General features: G+C 34.3%; 1 protein-coding gene across 1 annotated transcript in view; it reads left to right on the forward strand.

The window, feature by feature from the left end:
• LOC137644091 (ubiquitin-associated protein 2-like) overlaps positions 1-20,000 on the forward strand; it is a 54,861-nt gene that overhangs the window by 3,489 nt on the left and 31,372 nt on the right. The window contains exon 2 of the mRNA XM_068377036.1: positions 17,282-18,055. Within this exon, the coding sequence (XP_068233137.1) occupies positions 17,807-18,055 (249 nt within the window). The 5' untranslated portion in view covers positions 17,282-17,806. The remainder of the gene's footprint in view (positions 1-17,281; positions 18,056-20,000) is intronic.

A 20,000-nucleotide genomic window follows, 5' to 3' on the forward strand; every position in this document is an offset into this window, starting at 1 on the left:
AGAGAGAGAGAGAGAGAGAGAGAGAGAGAGAGAGAGAGAGAGAGAGAGACCTTTGGCTCTTTTCAGAAGGTTCGCTCCTCGTTCAAATCTTCTTTAGATTTCTCATAGTTTGCGATGACTTGTTTTGAACGTCGCTCGAACTTTCTGTTCCTTATTTCACTTCCGTGGTTAATTTTTTTTTTTTTTTTAAATTACTGAAGACATGCATTTATAAATTTGACGTTGAAAATGAGAATGGTAATAGTGTATCCGATAATAATAATAATAATAATAATAATAATAATAATAATAATAATAATAATACTATGTTATCAAAACAGTAAAGTTTAAGAAGTATTATATATCCCATATTAAAAATTCGAGAAATAAAAAATAAAAATCAATATATTTAGAATTAAGCAAAATGACAATTTCCGTAGAAACAGCTGTATAAATTAACAAACTTAGAGGAAATATAAGAACGAGCGTTGCAGTGTGGGACTGTGGCCTAGTCAAACTCCCTTTACCTGAGGCAAGGTAGTGAGTTGCCACCTAGCGCTAGAACGTTAATTACCAATCAAAAGGGAAATCATTGTTCCAAATCATCACTATTTCCTCTTTAAAGTCGTTTTTTATATGAATTACAATAAACTGTGCTAGTAAACTATCATTTATATAAGCTTAGCATCCTATTAATACTCATTTGACGTAAAAATAAGCTTTTGCAACAAAGGTTTCTTTTCAAAGGTATAACCTACAATGTGGTAACATTTCTTCCGACTACGTCATCAACACCTTCACGGGATTGAGGAAGTGATGTTTAGTCAATCAATGCTTACTTTGGGGGTCATTGCCATTTCATGAAATTGATTTTCAAAAATAATAAGCGTCGGAACATGGTGTATCAATAACAATAAGCCATCTTTTGTAGTGTAAAGTACTATTTTGGCCAAATTACAAGATTCAAATGTACATTGTTTATACTCTTACTGATATTTAAACTTTCCAAGCTAACTGGGTTCATTCTTCTTTCACTAACCTTACCTATCACTTAAAGGCGAGAGAGAGAGAGAGAGAGAGAGAGAGAGAGAGAGAGAGAGTATTAGTAGTTCTATAAATTCGCACTCGTGGTTATTTTTTGCTATGAATAACCTTTACCTAACCTCTCCTCCTCTGTCTATCCATCTATCTATCCTCTGTTAGCCTCTCCGCCCACTTAGTTTTTATTTAGACTTTTGTAAGTTGTTACACTTGAACTAGAAATGCTGTCCTCCCAGTATCATTAATTCATTTCCTGGTGGAGACAGGAAATTGAAAACGGAAGATGGACAATATAGCAAAGCAGTCTTTGAAATTTAGCTTTTAGTTGTTTGTGAAGAATTTAAAATTGACAATAATTTAAAAGCAATACATAAAAATATAGTTCAAGACGAAATTTTCTAAATTATTTCATCCAAACTAAAATTCAGTTTTGTTATGTAAACAAAGTTAAAAGCAGCATAAACAATAAAACATGAAAATACAGATTAACACGAAGTTTTCTCAATGATGTTAGGGCTCTGTCATCCAAAATCCCGTTCAATGTTATTATGTACACAATATGTAAACAAAGTTAAAAGCAACACAAACAATAAAACATAGAAATATAGACTAAGACGAAGTTTTCTAAATACGTTAGTGAACTGTCATCCAAAATCCCGCTCAATTTTATTATATAAACAATATGTAAACAAAGTTAAAAGCAACATAAACAATAAAACATAAATATATAGACTAATAAGAAGTTTTCTCAATGATGTTAGTGATCTGTCACCCAAAATCCCGTTCAATTTTATTATATAAACAATATGTAAACAAAGTTAAAAGCACAAATCATAGTTTTTCACTTTCAAAATGAACCCGAAATGCTAATGTTCGTATAACCAAGCTGCGGATGAAAGCGAAAACGAACGATTTGCCTACGGCCAAGACTTGCGAGACTAAATTAGGCTAACTCTCCATAAAGAATTGAAACTGAACGAACATAAACGAGAGAGACTTTTAAGACAGAGTACGTATTATTTTGTGATTACATTTGAAATTTAAGATTACATTTGAACTATGAAATTACATTTTAAATCTTAAATTTGAAATTACATTTGAAATTTTAGATTACATATGAAATTTTAGATCACATTCAAAATTTAAGATTATTCTAAATTTAACATTACATTTGAAATTTTAGATTACATTTGAAATTTTAGATTACATTGAAATTTTATATTACCTTCGAAATTGAAGATTATCTTAAATTTAAGATTACATTTGAAATTTTAGATTACATTTGAAATTTTAGATTACAAGTGAAATTTGATATTACATTTGAAATTTGAGATTATATTCTAAATTTGAAATTGGAATAGCAGTAGTGATTATATGAGGGTTTTGATTAATTTTTCTCTCATAAAAAGCAAATCTTTAGAACAATTTTAATATTTATGGTGGAAAAAGGCTTTATTGTCTTCTTGAAAAGCTATATTTGGAAGCCTCAAATTATCAGTTGTTATCTGAGCTTCCAATCAATCCTTATTTGTTACCTAATCTTCCAATGAATTTTCAGTTGTTATCTAAGCTTCCAATCAATTCTTGGTTATCTAAGCTTCAAATGAATTCTCAGTTGTTACCTACGCTTCCAAAGAATTCTCAGTTGTAATCTAATCTTCCAATGAATTCTCAGTTGTTACCTAAGCTTCCAAAGAATTCTCAGTTGTAATCTAATCTTCCAATGAATTCTCAGTTGTTACCTACGCTTCCAAAGAATTCTCAGTTGTAATCTAATCTTCCAATGAATTCTCAGTTGTTACCTAAGCTTCCAAAGAATTCTCAGTTGTAATCTAATCTTCCAATGAATTCTCAGTTGTTACCTACGCTTCCAAAGAATTCTCAGTTGTAATCTAATCTTCCAATGAATTCTCAGTTGTTACCTAAGCTTCCAAAGAATTCTCAGTTGTAATCTAATCTTCCAATGAATTCTCAGTTGTTACCTAAGCTTCCAAAGAATTCTCAGTTGTAATCTAATCTTCCAATGAATTCTCAATTGTAATCTAGTCTTCCAAAGAATTCTCAGTTGTTATCTAAGCTTCCAAAGAATTATCAGTTGTTACTTAATCTTCCAATGAATTCTCAGTTGTTACCTAAGCTTCCAAAGAATTCTCAGTTGTTACCTAAGCTTCCAAAGAATTCTCAGTTGTTACCTAAGCTTCCAAAGAATTCTCAGTTGTTATCTAAGCTTCCAATAAATTCCCAGCTGTTATTTAGGCTTCCAGTGAATTCTCAGTTGTCTCTCTTGAAGAAGTCCCATTAACGGTACTTAAATCGTACTTGAGATAAGTAAAAAAAAAGACATGAATCCTCGTAACAGATAATGTAAATGCCTTTCCCTAAACTGGCATTGGATGGGAAGGCTAAGAATGTCAACTGGAATGCACAGCAACACCCCCCCCCCCCCCCGCCCCTCTCCACAAAGTGCACACACCTAAACTCAACAGCATCAACCTTGAGCGTGGACATGTAGCCTCCTAGGTTGGGCGTGGAGACATTAGACAACGATGCTATAGCGCGCTGACGTCAAAGATTTTTTTCTCTTCTGATTTTTGCCGTTGGGTGGATTCATGGATTCAAAGCTAAAGTCTCTCTCTCTCTCTCTCTCTCTCTCTCTCTATATATATATATATATATATATATATATGTATATATATATCATCCTCATTATCTCCTCGTACGCCTAATGACGCAAAGTGCCTCGGTTAGATTTTGTCAGTCGTCTCTATCTTGAGCTTTTAATTCAATATTTCTCCACTCATCATCTCCCACCTCACGTTTCATAGTTCTTGGCCATGTAACATGTGTATATGTGTATATATATATATATATATATATATAATATATATATATATATATATATCATATATATATATATGTATATATATATATATATATATATATATATCTAGCCAGCATGGTGATGAAATGGCATAATCCCCAGACATGAATAAGGACACGTCTGGGGCCTTTGTCCTGCATTGGACAAGAAATGGCCGAATTTGTTGTTGATATGTACGTGTATGTATGTATAATTGTATATATCTAAACAGGCAACCTTTTTCAAATGGAGCATTTCAAGCTGTGTTTGCTAAATGGGATCATGTTTTCTATAATAATAATAATAATAATAATAATAATAATAATAATAATAATAGTAGTAATAATAATAATAATAATAATAATAATAATAATAATTATGGATAATTTAAGAGCAAACCGTTAGTCCATAAAAAAACACAAAACGACCTTGAACTTCCACGCAAAAACTCCAGGAATACGGAGCGAAAAAACGTCATTTTTGTGGAGAACAGATAGAGAAAAAGACCCAATAACAAGTTGAGCGGGAGGGTTAAGAAAAAAAAAAAGGAAAAACCGGTTAAATATTATTATGAGGCTTTCAAAAAAAAATGACAGTTGGTTGATCGGAAGTCGCTCAGAACAGAAAAAAAGCCAGAGATTTCTACAACAGAACGGCATTTTTTGTGAAGTAAAGATAAACCAAGAACAAGTTGAGCAGGAGGCTTAAGATAAAAAAATGGAAAACGGGTTGGACATTATTATGAGGATTAAAAAACTGATAGCTGGTTGATCGGAAGTCACTCAGAGCAGAAAAACCAAATATTTCTTCAACAGGGTTCTTGGATCACTTGCTGATCTTGATCTTAAATGTCACTTCCAGCTGATGCTGTAAGGCAAGGTCTTCAATCTCTAAAGTGCACTGAGTCTGCCAAATACTTTTGCACACTTTCTTCACTTATTTTACTGTAAAACAAGGTCTACAGAGTTTTCAAAGTACACTGGGGTCTGCCAAATACTCTTGCACACTTTCTTGACTTATTTTTTCTATCCCATATAACCCATTTTAGCACTCAGGCCTTTCCATTCTAACTTATCTTATGATTATTTAACAGTCCAATAAAAAGTACCCCCACAGAATGATATTTCGCAAAGGTCCAAATAGTCAAGAAACTTCATGATATAAGCCATGTGATCTCGAGTTAGGAGTTAGAACGCATGGGCATTATTATTATTATTATTATTATTATTATTATTATTATTATTATTAGGTAAGCTACAACCCTAGTTGGAAAAGCAGGATGCTATAAGCCCAAGGGCTCCAACACGGAAAATTAGCCCAGTGAGGAAAGGAAATAAGGAATCAAATAGAATAGTGTGCAAGATTCCCATTTCATTAATGATGTCTGAAAAGAATTCCACTATAAGTTATTTTCAACATTGTAACTTGATAGGAATAACACAGAAAGAATGTTTGGTATCACTGAATTCACCAATCTAATTATTATTACTGTTATCATTACTAGCTAAGCTACAACCCTAATTGGAAAAGCAAGATGCTATAGGCCAAAGGGCTCCAACAAGGAAAAATAGCCCAATGAGGAAATTGAATAAGGAAAATAAACTATATAAGCAGTAATGAACAATTAAGATATAAATATTTTAAAAACAATATCAACATTAAAACAGACATTTCATATATAAACTCAGGATGCCAGAGGACTTCAAATCATTCATTCATATATAAACTATAATAAGGATCTAGTGGCATCCTTTGGTCACTAGGCATCTAGAGACGATTTCGAACGATCCTTTACGTAAGGAGTTGGAACCACCCAACCTGCAGGACCCCCCTGGAACCCTCTTAAAGAGATCGCGTTTGGAAACCAGTTAAAACTGGTTACATGGCCCCAAAATCCTATTGACTTTTGTAGTGAAAGGACACTAGTTACTGGCTTACTTACTACTGCCCTGATATGGCTTATGCCTGAACATATAATTTGAATCCATATTATTATTATCATCATCATCTTCATCATCATTATTATTATTATTATTATTATTATTATTATTATTATTATTATTATTACTTTCTAAGCTACAACCCTAGTTGGAAAAGCAGGATGCTATAAGCCCGAGGGCTCCAACAGGGAAAATATCCCAGTGAGGAAAGGAAATAAACTACAAGAGGACTAATTAACTATTAAATAAAGCAGTAAAGAAATAAATTCATATATAAACTATAAAAACTTCAATAAACAAGAGGATAAGAAATAAGATTGAATAGTGTACCCTAGGGTTCCCTCATGCAAGAGAACTCTAATCCAAGACAGTGGAAGGCCATGGTACAGAGGCTATGGCACTACCAAAGACAATGGTTTGATTTTGGAGTGTCCTCCTAGAAGAGCTGACATTAAGTCTTTGCATAGTTTATATACGAAATATCTGTTTTAATGTTGTTACTGTTTCTAAGATATCTATTTTACAATTGTTCATTATTTCTCAGATCGTTTATTTATTTCCTTAATTCCTTTCCTCACTGGGTTATTTTTCCCTGTTGGAACCCTTAGGCTTATAGCATCTTGCTTTTCATACTAGGGGTGTAGATTAACTAGTAGTAATACTTTCTGTGCAACAGAAACTTCCTTTATACAGTGTTAGTTGGAGTAAAGGTAGTGGTTCCTAGAAGTAATTGTGAAGAGAAAACTTTGAGTATTTGTCGAAGAGAAAAATAGCGTCTACGTGTGTGTAAACACGTAGGTTAAGGCGTATGCTAAACGTCTCCCATAAATCTGAAAGTCAAGGTCAACCTTCAAAGGAAAGGTAAAAAAAAATTACACGTGAATATTTACCGGCACAGCGTCCTAACCTTTTTGTTATCCATATAGCTGAACAATCTATGTTACCTACTTTTCATTTTTCTTTTCGCTCGTATCCTATTCATTTTTGTTTTCGCTCGTGACCTATGTGCGAAAAATTATATATATTTTTATCTTTTACTCATTAAATGACTATTCAGACTCAGATATCTATGAAATACATCTTTTTATTTACGTTAGATATTTACATGAAAGACTGTCTGATATAGATTCTTGGCGAACATTTTAGAAAATGACTGAAGTTTAGCGAGCAAAAACGTTCACGTGGGGTGCAAACCCTGGCTGGCAATCTTGCCATGCTGGAACCACGAGTCCAGTCACTCGGTGAACACGAGGTGGTTCAACTTGGTGTGTTTATACAAGTCCAGAGCTTTGCTGAGCCTGGAACTGGAATACATATTTCTATCTGCAGAGTACTGGGCGTAACTTAAATTCTCTTCTGCTATGATGTAGTTATTTGTATTTTCATGCATTTTTACATTAGTCAAATGGAGGCTTATAATTCTAAATATGTATCCATTGGGTTTAAGATTTACTGAATTAAACCATGTTGTAATACAGATTCTTATAAAATTATACCATATAAAAGTTTTGCCAATCTCTCTCTCTCTCTCTCTCTCTCTCTCTCTCTCTCTCTCTCTCTCTCTCTCTCTCTCTCTCTCTCCTCTCTCTCTCTCTTCAGTGAAATCAAAGCATAAGGTTTTTCCCTTTGGCCCATTCTATATTCAATTATCTCTCTCTCTCTCTCTCTCTCTCTCTCTCTCTCTCTCTCTCTCTCTCTCTCTCTCTCTCTCTCTCTCTCTCGGACGAGGATGTACAAAGTAGTACTCTACAAAAGAGTACATCATTGTTCATCAACTGTTACTGTTCTTAAAATATGTTATTTTTCCTTGTTTCCTTTCCTCACTGGGCTATTTTCCTTGTTGGGGCGCCTGGCCTTATAACATCCAGCTTTTCCAACTAGGGTTGTAGCTTAACAAGTAATAATAATAATAATAATAATAATAATAATAATAATAATAATAATAATATACATATATATATATACATTCTTTCAAACCGGAAGAACCTTCAAGAGGATGCAGAGAGAAACCTTTCGGAAGTTGAGTATCCTTCGCTTGGGATCCTAAACGTCCAGGACCACTCTTGCCAGGGATGTTAAGTTCAGCTACATTTAAGCTCATGATATTGATGTATATTGACCTCGAAACCTTTACTAAAGCCCATTTCCAGGAGATAAAAAAACATGCGAGTGATTTAAATTTCTTTGCCACTATATAATTTCACTTTTCTGGAAGCATTATTATTATTATTATTATTATTATTATTATTAAATATGCGAGTGATTTAAACTTCTTTGCCACTATATAATTTCACTTTTCTGGAAGCATTATTATTATTATTATTATTATTATTATTATTATTATTATTATTATTATTAGCTAAGCTACAACCTAAGTTGGAAAAGCAAGATGCTATAAGCCCAAGGGCTCCAACAGAGAAAAATAGCCCAGTGAGGAAAGGAAATAAGGAAATAAATAAACGATACAAGAAGTAATGAACAATTAAAATATTTCAAAAACATTAACAACATTAAAACAGACATTTCATATATAAACTATAACAGGACTAATGCAAGCCTATTCAACATACAACAACAAATGCAGCCGTTTGTAGTCCACTGCAGAACAAAGGCCTCAGACATGTCTTTATCCACGTTTGGGTATGGCCACTTTACATAACCACGCTGGCCAGTGCGGATTGGTGATGGCGGGAGACTTTTGTCTAATTGCCCACAGCAAGCCAACCTAGTATGGGTGTCCCTGACGATCACAGCCTTGCTGATCATGGCGATACACAAACCCCTTCATCGCGTTAAGGTATCCCCACTTAAGCAATACAGTAATCTCTAAATGATATTTTACATGTCTACATTAATACCATTATACTTTATTGAAAATAAATATGCCTTTTTACCAATAATACAATGCAATGAAATCATGCTTGTCGTCATAATAATGATTTTTCAATATGGCGTGTAATAAATAAATTAAAATGGGTACCGGAAAAAAATATTTAAGGTCCTTCTGGGAGAACAAAATTAGAAAGCAACTTCAGTATCGTACTCATGGGATTTGGTAAATTTGATTTCCAAAACATTCTTACCTAATTGATGTACAAAAAAAGATCTTGAAAGTGCAAGGGCACAAGAACAGAAAATGACATCATTTGACCCAGAAGAGAACAAGGTCAAGAAATTCTTCCAATGCTGACTCATTGGGGAAGTGTGTTGAGGTGTGTGGGCGTGACACTTTTGGGATATGTCTATGTCTATGGAAAGGAGCGCGTTCTGCCATAAGGCCAGATTAATCTTAAAACAATATATTATTTCAATTGTTTATTACTTCTTGTAGTTTATTCATTTCCTTATTTCTTTTCCTCGCTAGGCTATTTTTATTCTTAAAAGCCCTTTGGCTTATAGCATACTGCTTCTCTAACTAGGGTTGTAGCTTAGCTTGTAATAATAATAATAATAATAATAATAATAGTAATAATAATCATCAACATCATCATCATCATAATCAACAGAGGATGATGTTTTGATATTGCGTGTTGAAGCACTTGGGCTTATAGAATCCTGCTTTTCTAACTATGTTGTACCTTAGCTAGTGATAATAATAATAATAATAATAATAATAATAATAATAATAATAATAATAATAATAATAATAATGGAGGATGGTGTTTAGATATAGCATGATCTTGAAAGTTGATGACGAGAAAATATGATTTAAATTTAGGCACATTCACTGTTTATGTGGCATTTTATAAATGAATCCTATTAGAGGGGGGTTATTCCCCATAATTGCCCTTCCTCTTTCATTAAAATCTTGGCGGGGTAGAAAAACATTTTGTCTAAAGAGTTTCCAATAGAAATTTGATAACATACTTAAAAGCGATTTACAATTGATATACGTGTCTATATATATATATATATATATATATATATATATATATATATATATATATATATATATATATATATATATATATATATATATATATATATATATATATAGGTGCCGGTTTAGTATGAAGACTACCTTTTTTTATTCTGGTTTAGTATGTGGCCTACCTGGCTTGTTAAGTTAGGTTAGGTTAGGTTAGGTTAGGCCACATACTAAAACAGGTAGAATTTCGTAGGCCATACTCGAAAGGTAGGCTACATACTAAACGGCACCTTTATATATATATATATATATATATATATATATATATATATATATATATATATATATATATATATATATATATATATATCACACTCATCGGCATTACCCGACACTCGGTCTCTTCCCGTCATACCCTGTTGAGAGGGGCTGCGTGTGTCCATATCTACCTAAATATGTAGTCGAAATTTTTGACGGGCCATGAACACTAGCAAATAATAATAACCGAATGAGCAAAGGGAAGTACCTGGAGGAGATAGTCACACCACTTAAAGGGTAGAATCTCTCTCTCTCTCTCTCTCTCTCTCTCTCTCTCTCTCTCCCTCTCTCTCTCTCTCTAAGATTTGACCTGGATCTACTTTGTATGGGAAAGGAGCGACCTTTCACCTGATCCTGGCGTTCATGATCCACTTACAAGGAATCATTTGGCAGATTAATATGCAATAAATCCGAGTGACGAAATCGGTGAAAACAGTGGTTGATCTTGAGGACTTGGAAAGAACGTAATTCGTGAGAGAGAGAGAGAGAGAGAGAGAGAGAGAGAGAGAGAGAGAGGAGAGAGAGAGAGAGAGAGAGAGAGAAATATTAATACGTTTGAGTAAGAGGGTCCTGTACACACCCAAGGTTAACATGTTTCGTTCACCGTGCGTGTATGTTTATACCTGTCTAGACTGGAGAGAGAGAGAGAGAGAGAGAGAGAGAGAGAGAGAGAGAGAGAGAGAGAGAGAGAGAGAGAGAGAGTGATCCTTCCCAAAGTTTTTAATCCCACTGACAAGAAAAGTAAAAGAAAAATAAGCAATTATTTTATTAAACTACCTTAAAAAAACCATAAAAAATGTACCTTTATATACATAAAATTGTAGTTAAAACAACATTTCACATCACTTTTACTAATACTCAACTCACAAACTATTCCCTACAATGGTTAATTGGCTAACTTCCTTCACTTTTATTTCACCCATCTTTCCTATCAGCTATAAAAAGTAGTGTACTAAACTGCACTCTGAATTAAATAAAATAAAAAAAAAACGGTTGCAAATAAATCTGAGGTTTTAATTTGCGAGGTAACTTGTTTCTATAAAAAATAGTACAGTAGATAGATAAAAAAGAGGAAAATCTTCAAAGAAATGAAAACCCAGCTTTTCTTAGGAGAAATGTCTAATATGAAGAAATTAAATAGGTTTCATGATATAAAGCTTGTAAATTAAAAAAAAAAAAAACTTCAAAACTTTGATAAAACTAAAGATAAAAGAGTTGAAATGATGATACGTGCATTATTATTATTATTATTATTATTATTATTATTATTATTGTTGTTGTAGTTGTTGTTGTTACTACTACTACTACTACTTGCTAAGCTACATCCCTAGTTGGAAAATCAGAATGCTATAAGCCCGAGGGCTCCAAAAAGGGAAAATAGCCCAGTGGGGAAAGGAAATAAGGAAAGTACAAGAAAAGTAATTAACAATATAAAATATTTTAAGAACAGTAACAACATCAAAATAAATATTTCGTATATAAACTATAAACTATCATCATTATTAATTGCTGCTATATTTGTGGTTGTTATTCAGGATATATCTCTTAGAACAAAGAACTGCTACAGTGCGTGTAAAAATAATGCCTGTGGGTGTTCTATGCTCGACTATAACTGAAAACTATTTACCCCCAAAATCGTTTGTATTTTCTTAGTTTGTTTGCTTGTTGATTGTTCGTTGAAGGGATTTTGCAAAAAAAAAAAAAAAAAAAAAAAAAAAAAAAAAAAAAAAAAATATTTCGACTTAATGAAAATTTGTCCTTAGGTGGACATATTATTTTTAGCAGCAATTAGATTTTGGGAGATAGAAATGCAACTTTTTGGGGGAAAACATGTCCTGGTTAATCATTGTTAATGCTATCGCTTTATCTTAATTGTTCATTACTTCTCTTGTAGTTTATTTCCGTATTTCATTTCCTCACTGGGCTATTTTTCCTATTGGGGCCCCTTGGGCTTTTCCAACGAGGGTTGTAGCTTAGCTTGTAATAATAATAATAATAATAATAATAATAATAATAATAATAATAATAATAATAATAATAATAATAATAATAATAAAATTATTGTATCTGTGTTTTCGTGGATCTTGCATCACTGCTCTGTATAGAAATATATTTTCTCATTAATATAATTCTATCTACTTTGATAAAGAATAATTTTAGCCACGTAATAATAATCAGTTTCCCCGACTTTTTTTATAACATGAGAGAGAGAGAGAGAGAGAGAGAGAGAGAGAGAGAGAGAGAGAGAGAGAGAGAGAGAGAGAGAGAGAGAGAGAATATATCTTAGGTAAGGGAATGCAGTCCTTGGGAGAGAAAATGGCTGGTTTAGACTAGTTTAGGGAACCGGACATTTAGAAAGACTAGAATTTCTAAAATTTGATTTAAAATGAGGATTGAAATTTAAAGGACAAGGGTTTAAGTCAAAATAGTTTCTGGCAATTAATTTTAACAAAGTAATAAATTAAAAAAGTACGTAATTCCGTAATTATTCTCTGATTTTTATTTGTATTTACAATAATTTATATGTACATTATTCAACACCCGGCATTGTTATGACTTGGGTGTTAAGGAAGTCATACTGAGCATTACATATTTAAAAAGAACAAAAAATAGTGCAACCGTTTCCGAACATCTGGTATCCTTCTGGCTAGGTCCTTTGTTCTCCACCCACCTTACTTTGTTCGCTATTGTAGCATTCTTTCATATCTATTTGATAAATACCATCTACTATACAGAATGAATCAACGTAAATAATATGTAAAAATTTGTAAATTTTGTTCTGTTTTGAAGTATCGTATATACATTTGAATTCTCCCCCCCCCCCCATTCTAGCCACCCTCCCAGTTCCGACAAATGTGCACGGTGGAAATAATCCTTTCTTTGTCCCTAACGGCCTAAGTAACTGCACGTGGTGGATATAAAAACCCTCCATAAGGCAGTTCAGAAGGGGGAAATAACTCTGGCATGACTTGACAACTCCCTCTTTGCCGTATTATAACGAATGAAATTCGATGACAACCGCCGAGATTAAAGAGTGAGAGGGAAGGTATAGTTGATAGTTCTTGGTTTGGAAGGGCGTAGGGGGAGATAGGGAGGGGGGAGATTCCATGTAAGCGTGACTCAGTATTTGGGCGGGAATCCGAAAGTGTTCCCGGGAGGGCCGTGAGGGTTGATAAGGGTGGGGAGGTTCTCCTAGGGACTGGTAGGTAGGGTTGAGAAGAAAGGCAGCTTTGGGTTTAGGGTCGAGGACTCCGAGAGGGGCAGATGATACATTGCCTGGGTTTTTAGGGAATTATGAAAGACCCAGGTGGGTTTCACAATTTGGAATTTCAATATGTTTCAAATTGTTAAATCTTTAATACTGTTATTTAGGTTTTCATACGTTTAATAAAACGATAAAAACACCGTAGATAATTACATTATCGTAACGATATGTCTCATTTCCCGCCAAAGGAAGCGTCTGGGACTGTCTCCCACCAACTGCTACCTCTCTTACCGTTTCTCGTTTCACGGTTAATGCGAGACAGAAACCGTGGCTTCACATAATCATGATTCTGTTAAATGTGATATTATTTCTCCTGCACATTAACACGCCCACACGTAGAACTCTCATCTCGATGTTTTAAGTTACTGATAAAAGTGCACGTTTTATGGTAGTCAAGTTCAGAACGGTAATTATATTTCATATGATCAGCCATGCGAGCAGATAATCCTTCTTCCATCGCAGTGATTTGAAATTTAATAATTTCTAATTATATATAATAAATGAGTTTTTTTTTACAATTGGTTTGCGTTTTTATTCATAATAATTTTTCAAACTTAAAAAGAAGTTTCGTTTAAACATTGTTTTCCTTCCGGAAAATGTAAAAGTTACTTCTCCCTTAATGAACATCTATGAATAACGACTATACTTCATTATGACAAACCACAAAGACATTTCCCTTTCGTTAATAACTTACAAATGACGCAAAAATAACATACGTTGCAAATACGTGTTCCATTAAAACGTTGCATAAAAAAAAAAAACACTGATGATTTGGCAATCGCATTCGTTGCCAAGTCGTGATTTCACGGAACATTTTACCCCGAAAGTAATTGTTGCTGAAACGATCCTTTGTTGCTTACATACACGAATGGCAAATGCTTTAGAATGGCAAATCTTGCAACACGTATGCAACAGCAATATGCTCAGGTCCTTTGTGCACCGCTAACACCAAGGCTAATCTGTTGGCATTGTTATAAAGGTATGCTTTTAACAACAATGCTTCTTGCATTAAAGATGACTAATGGAGCTCTCCTTTAGAATCAGAATAAAGATAAAGGTACAGTGCGAAGCTAGGCGATTATACATTGCATATAAACAATTACTTATTCAATTACGCATTAGTATGTACACAGGCGTGCACCGGAACGGGGAAGGGGGGGGGGGGCTAAGGGAGAAAAGGAATGACTTAAGGGAGTTCTTTACTTACGCATTTACGCAGTATACGGTATCATTATTATCATTATTATAATTATTATTATTATTATTATTATTAACTAAGCTACAATCCTAGTTGGAAAAGCATGATGCCATAAGCCTAGAGAGCCCCCAACAGGGAAAAATAGCCCAGTGAGGAAAGGAATTAAAGAAATAAACTACAAAAGAAATAATGGGCTATTAATTTAAAATATTTTAAGAACAGTAATAACACAAATCAACATTAAGCTCTGGTTATTAATGGGCCAACAATGAAACAAGGAAAGAAAAAAACAGCAACAAAAGACTGGACTATTATACCTATAATCTCTCTCTCTCTCTCTCTCTCTCTCTCTCTCTCTCTCTCCTTGGAAATAACGGTTATCTTAACCATATCTAAACATTACGCCATAACTACAGAAAAAAAAATAATCATAGCAAAAACGGCGGAGACGAGGCAAGACGCGAAATTCCTCCTTTCGTTCTCCACAAAATCTAAATGACGGGAAGGTCACTGAGGAAGTGATAGGAACAGATGGCGGTGGAGGATTCCACGTGAAACGGGACCTCTCTCTCTCTCTCTCTCTCTCTCTCTCTCTCTCTCTTAAACGTCTATGTTCACGACATAATCATATAAATAATTCTTTTAGTAATAGGCAGATTTTTACTTTGCTTAATTCAACAAAAGATCCTCTCTCTCTCTCTCTCTCTCTCTCTCTCTCTCTCTTAAACGTCCATGTTCACGACATAATCATATAAATAATTCTTTTAGTAATAAACAGATTTTTACTTTGCTTATTTCAACAAAAGATCCTCTCTCTCTCTCTCTCTCTCTCTCTCTCTCTCTCAGAGAGCCTTATTATGAAACAGATTTATTGATATAAAATTCCTCAGCTCTCTTTCTCTCTCTCTAGGAACCTGTTGGATAGCGATATCGTGATATAAAAATTCACCTCTCTCTCTCTCTGGATGCCAGAAAACCTCAAATCAATCAATCAATCTCTCTCTCTCTCTCTCTCTCTCTGGGAACGTTATTATGGATACCGTTATATTGCTATAAAATTCCACCTCTCTCTCTCTCTCTCTCTCTCTCTCTCTCTCTCTGTGTGTGTTCTTGACATTATCTACTAGATAGCTTTTCCAGTAATATTTCAACAATTAAAGTATTATATATTGCCAATACTAAAATTAAAATATATAAATTCACACCAATTTGATAAGCAGCGTAACACAGCATATGTACATCAAATCTCCTGTACGTCAATAGATCTTCATGCAGTGCAACCGGTATAAATCTGTCTGTGTTTACCCCTTAAAGAGGGTAGAATATAACACGAATGGCGGGCCCCCTCTTAGAGTCGCATTATAGACACCCCGGCATTATTAGATCAGTGACCCTCCTGTGCGTGAAAAACTTCCCTGATGTTTCAATATATACATTTTAGAAGTAAGATTTGCATGATTTTTAATTCTATTTAAAGGTATCTGGAACATAGCGAAGGTATAACTAAGATGTAATTAAATCTCGTGCGATGTAATAGGATTTAAAGCAGGAAAAAAAATGATCTTGGTGATATGGTATATCCAAAAATTTCCTATCTAAATAATTAGCCTTCATTTTTGACGGGTCGCATACACTAGATAACTATATATGAGATACGCCCCACAACCCAGTCTTCAGGGTTTACCCATCGCCATGATCAGCAAAGCTGTACTACTCAGGGCCACCCATACTAGGTTGGTTAGCTGTGAGCGATCAGACGAAAATCTCCCACCATCACCTATCCGCACTGGCCAGCGTGGTGATGAAAACTAGGCAAACCCCAAGCATGAATTGACATATTTGAGGCCTTTGTTCTTCATTTGTTGTTTGCTGTTGTTGATGTGTTTTGAGACAAGATCAGAAAATGATTTCAACTTTACTAAGAATTAGATCCGACTGTCATCCCAGCAGTTTGAACGTATTGAAATGCATTTTCGGTCGAATGCACATTTATGTGTGTAAGCATGCGTAGCCTAACACTTCACACTTCACGATCGACATCACATAAAAACCAGTATTTAACCTTGTCACGCTCATTTCCCAAGTTGCCGCTTCAAGAAAGAGGAATGAGGTGCTGTACACGTAAAATACAGGTGAGACCTGTACTTTTGAGAGGCTCATCTGGTTGGATGATCGTCTGCTGACGGTACAGGCAGTCAATACTGTACATAGAAAGGGAAATTTCTTCACACAGTCATTATTGTTATTACTAGCCAAGCTACAATTCTAGTTAGAAGAGCAGTATGCTAAAAGCACAAGGGCTCCAAGAGGGAAAGTAGTCCAGTTAGGAAAGGAAATTAGAGAATAGGAATTAAACTTTATATGAGTATTGAATAAAAAATATAAAGTTCTTGCTTTGTGGAATATAAATTTAATTTGCTTGAGAAGGCCGTAAAGTAATACCAATCGGTTTCAGTCAGGTCCTTCACTTTTCCAAATGTCATATCTCAGCTTACACACACACACAAACACACACAAAACACACACACACACACACACACACATATATATATATATATATATATGTGTGTGTGTGTGTGTGTGTAAATAAATAAGTATAATATAAATAAAAAATCACTTGTGTTAGTGATCGTATTCGTACATGTGTGTGTGTATAAATAACGTATATTTTTATGTATATATTCTGATTATGTGTGCTACCATTCAATACAGAAAATCAAAAATATCAAATAATGAAAAAAGTTTATACTTCTGCTTACATCGCAATGTGTATCCTATTTTACTGAAACTAATTTTTTTTTTCTATTTTCAGGATGGAAGAACGATTTTGTTCGCCGGCACCACTCAAGGACGACGAATAATTAATATAAAATGTTCGTAATCGAGAGATGACATTTCAGTTTTGTCCAGCACCAGCTGCATACCCCAAAACAGCTTCGTGAGTGGGCATTTGAAAAATAAATATTCAAGACTCATTTTACTTGGAAACACCTGCGAATAAGCGAAAGTAGCAGAAGAACTGAGACTAATATATATTACAGTGTTAGTGCTTGGAAATATTGTAAGGAATTCATATAGATCTTTAAATCTAACGAAGAATTCCTTGACAGTTTTTTCTAAAGACTTTAAACCTAAACGAAGACAAATTTAAACGCTAGAAGACAACCTTGAGGATTCGCTCAAGGTTGGAAATATTGAACGGAATTCATATAATCTTTTAAATCAACAAAGAATTCCAGATCAATTTTTCTATAATAAACGAAAACTAATTTTAAAGACTAATAGTACAAACTTGAAGCCTCGCTCCCAAAGGTTTCACAACCCCCCAAAACACAAGATGACACGAGCTACCGTCAACATCTCAACGCTGTACTCGTCAGCCCAGTGCGTCTTGTCCGTCGTAGGATCCGTAGGAGTGATCCTGCTCTTCGCCGGGATACCGCAACTCATCTACTCTCCCACCGTCAGCGTGGCCAACCTCATGACGTTCCTGCTGGGAGCCATTCTCATTACGACGATGGTCGCGGGCAATTCCTTCCTCAATTACAAGTACCGGAAGTTGACGAGAGCTGCGCAGCAACAACAGGTGAGTCTTGGAAGTCAGTGCGATTGTGTGTGTGTGTGTGTGTGTGTGTGTTGTGTAAAACCACTGGGGATATCAAATATGAAATATATGTGTATTCCCTTTTTCATTTTCCCTGTGTTCTTTGGCATCTGAGCATCACGTATCCTTGTGATTTTTACGCATATCTATCGATCTATCTATCTATATATATATATATATATATATATATATATATATATAGAGAGAGAGAGAGAGAGAGAGAGAGAGAGAGAGAGAGAGATGGTTGTTTACGAAATTTGCACGACTATTTTTTTTTCTCCGTTTAAATATCAAATTATCAGAGGACCATTCATCTCCAATTCAAGAAAGACAGGGGATAACGTAAATCCAAAAATTGATAATTATGTCATATGTACATAGACGAGGAACGATGACCTTATCATATAATGTATTAATTAATGACCTTTTTCGCCGTACGTAAATGTGAAGATGTACTGAATTCCACATTATCGGATATCTTTGGCTACCCTCCTCTATGGGAAATAGGGCTATGATAAATATTATAAATACATATGCATACATACATATTTACACCTGCTGCAAAGTAGATAAGAACATCTCCCTTTACGCGCGCGCCACCTAGTGGCGACTCAAATCCACCATTACTTCATTGCATACTCTACAGTCTACACTGACACACTGTCATTCATCAGCCGTTGATAGTCCACTGCAGAACAAAGGCCTCAGACATGTCCTTCCACTTGCGTCATTTTGTGATTTTTCTATGCCAGTTTACACCCGCAAACTTATTTAGTTCGTCAATCCATCGTCTTTTCCTCATTCCCCTATGTGTGCGCTTTAAATAACATGCGTCTGTTTATGGTCTTTCTATGCCAGTCCACACCCGCAAACTTTCTTAGTTCGTCAATCCATCATATTTTCTTCCTTCCAAAGTGTGTTTAGAAAAAAAAAGGAAAGCAAATTTCTCCATAATACATTGAATGTCAACTTATGAAATACTTCCTTTACACTGCTTGAAGCTTAACCCTCCCCCACCCCCAAAAAATAGCCCAATCGTGTTTTGGCACTTTCAATATTCGTGCAAAACGGCCTTCGCTCCGATCCTCCTATAACGAAATACGGCCTGGAAAGTGAACGAATATGAACGGCAGAGAACGTTAAGAGGAACGACCTTCCTTTTCGGGATTCATTATCTACACCTAAAGGTGCAAGTTGTGAAAGAGCTCCCTCAGCTATATTGCTGTTGTGGTAATAACTGATGTACACAGTGGCTCCTCCCGGCTGTGAAAAAAAAAAAAAAAAAAAAAAAAAAACAGAGTTTTGGAAACATAGCCTTGAGGCATAACTCATATTTTTGTTTTGATAAATTACAATTGTTCGCTGGGTTTTTTTAAGTCTTACGACGACCTTTCGAGTTACTTCTAGTTTTTTCTTTTCCATATTTTTCATAAAACTGTTTTTTAACTATACTTGTCTAGTTATTGTCTAGTTATTTCATTCCTCATTTTTTGATGGAATAGTTTTTTTAAAAGTATATTTGTATTTCAGCATGCATGATTTTTTATACCTTATAGGTGTATGTAGTTTCCATTCCATGGTTTGGTATAGTAGTGTATACGACCCTTCAAAAATGAAGGCTTAACATTTAAATAGAAATGCATAAATCCGCGCACACACACACACCTCACCAGGGTATGACTAGTCCCTCTCCTCTTTACCCGAAGGACAGACAGAGCAGAACGATATATATATATATATATATATACAGTATATATATACTATATATATATATATCTATATATATATATATATATATATAGAGACTTTCTATTTATTATATAGGGGAAATGGGGTCCTGTTCGATAACAAGGTTTTAAATACTGATCATGTTTCTTATAACTTATGTTTCAATAATTGATTATAAATGAGTGTCCTGATTACTCGA

The sequence above is a fragment of the Palaemon carinicauda genome, chromosome 7, assembly GCF_036898095.1.
Source record: "Palaemon carinicauda isolate YSFRI2023 chromosome 7, ASM3689809v2, whole genome shotgun sequence".
Classification (NCBI taxonomy): Eukaryota; Metazoa; Arthropoda; class Malacostraca; order Decapoda; family Palaemonidae; genus Palaemon; species Palaemon carinicauda.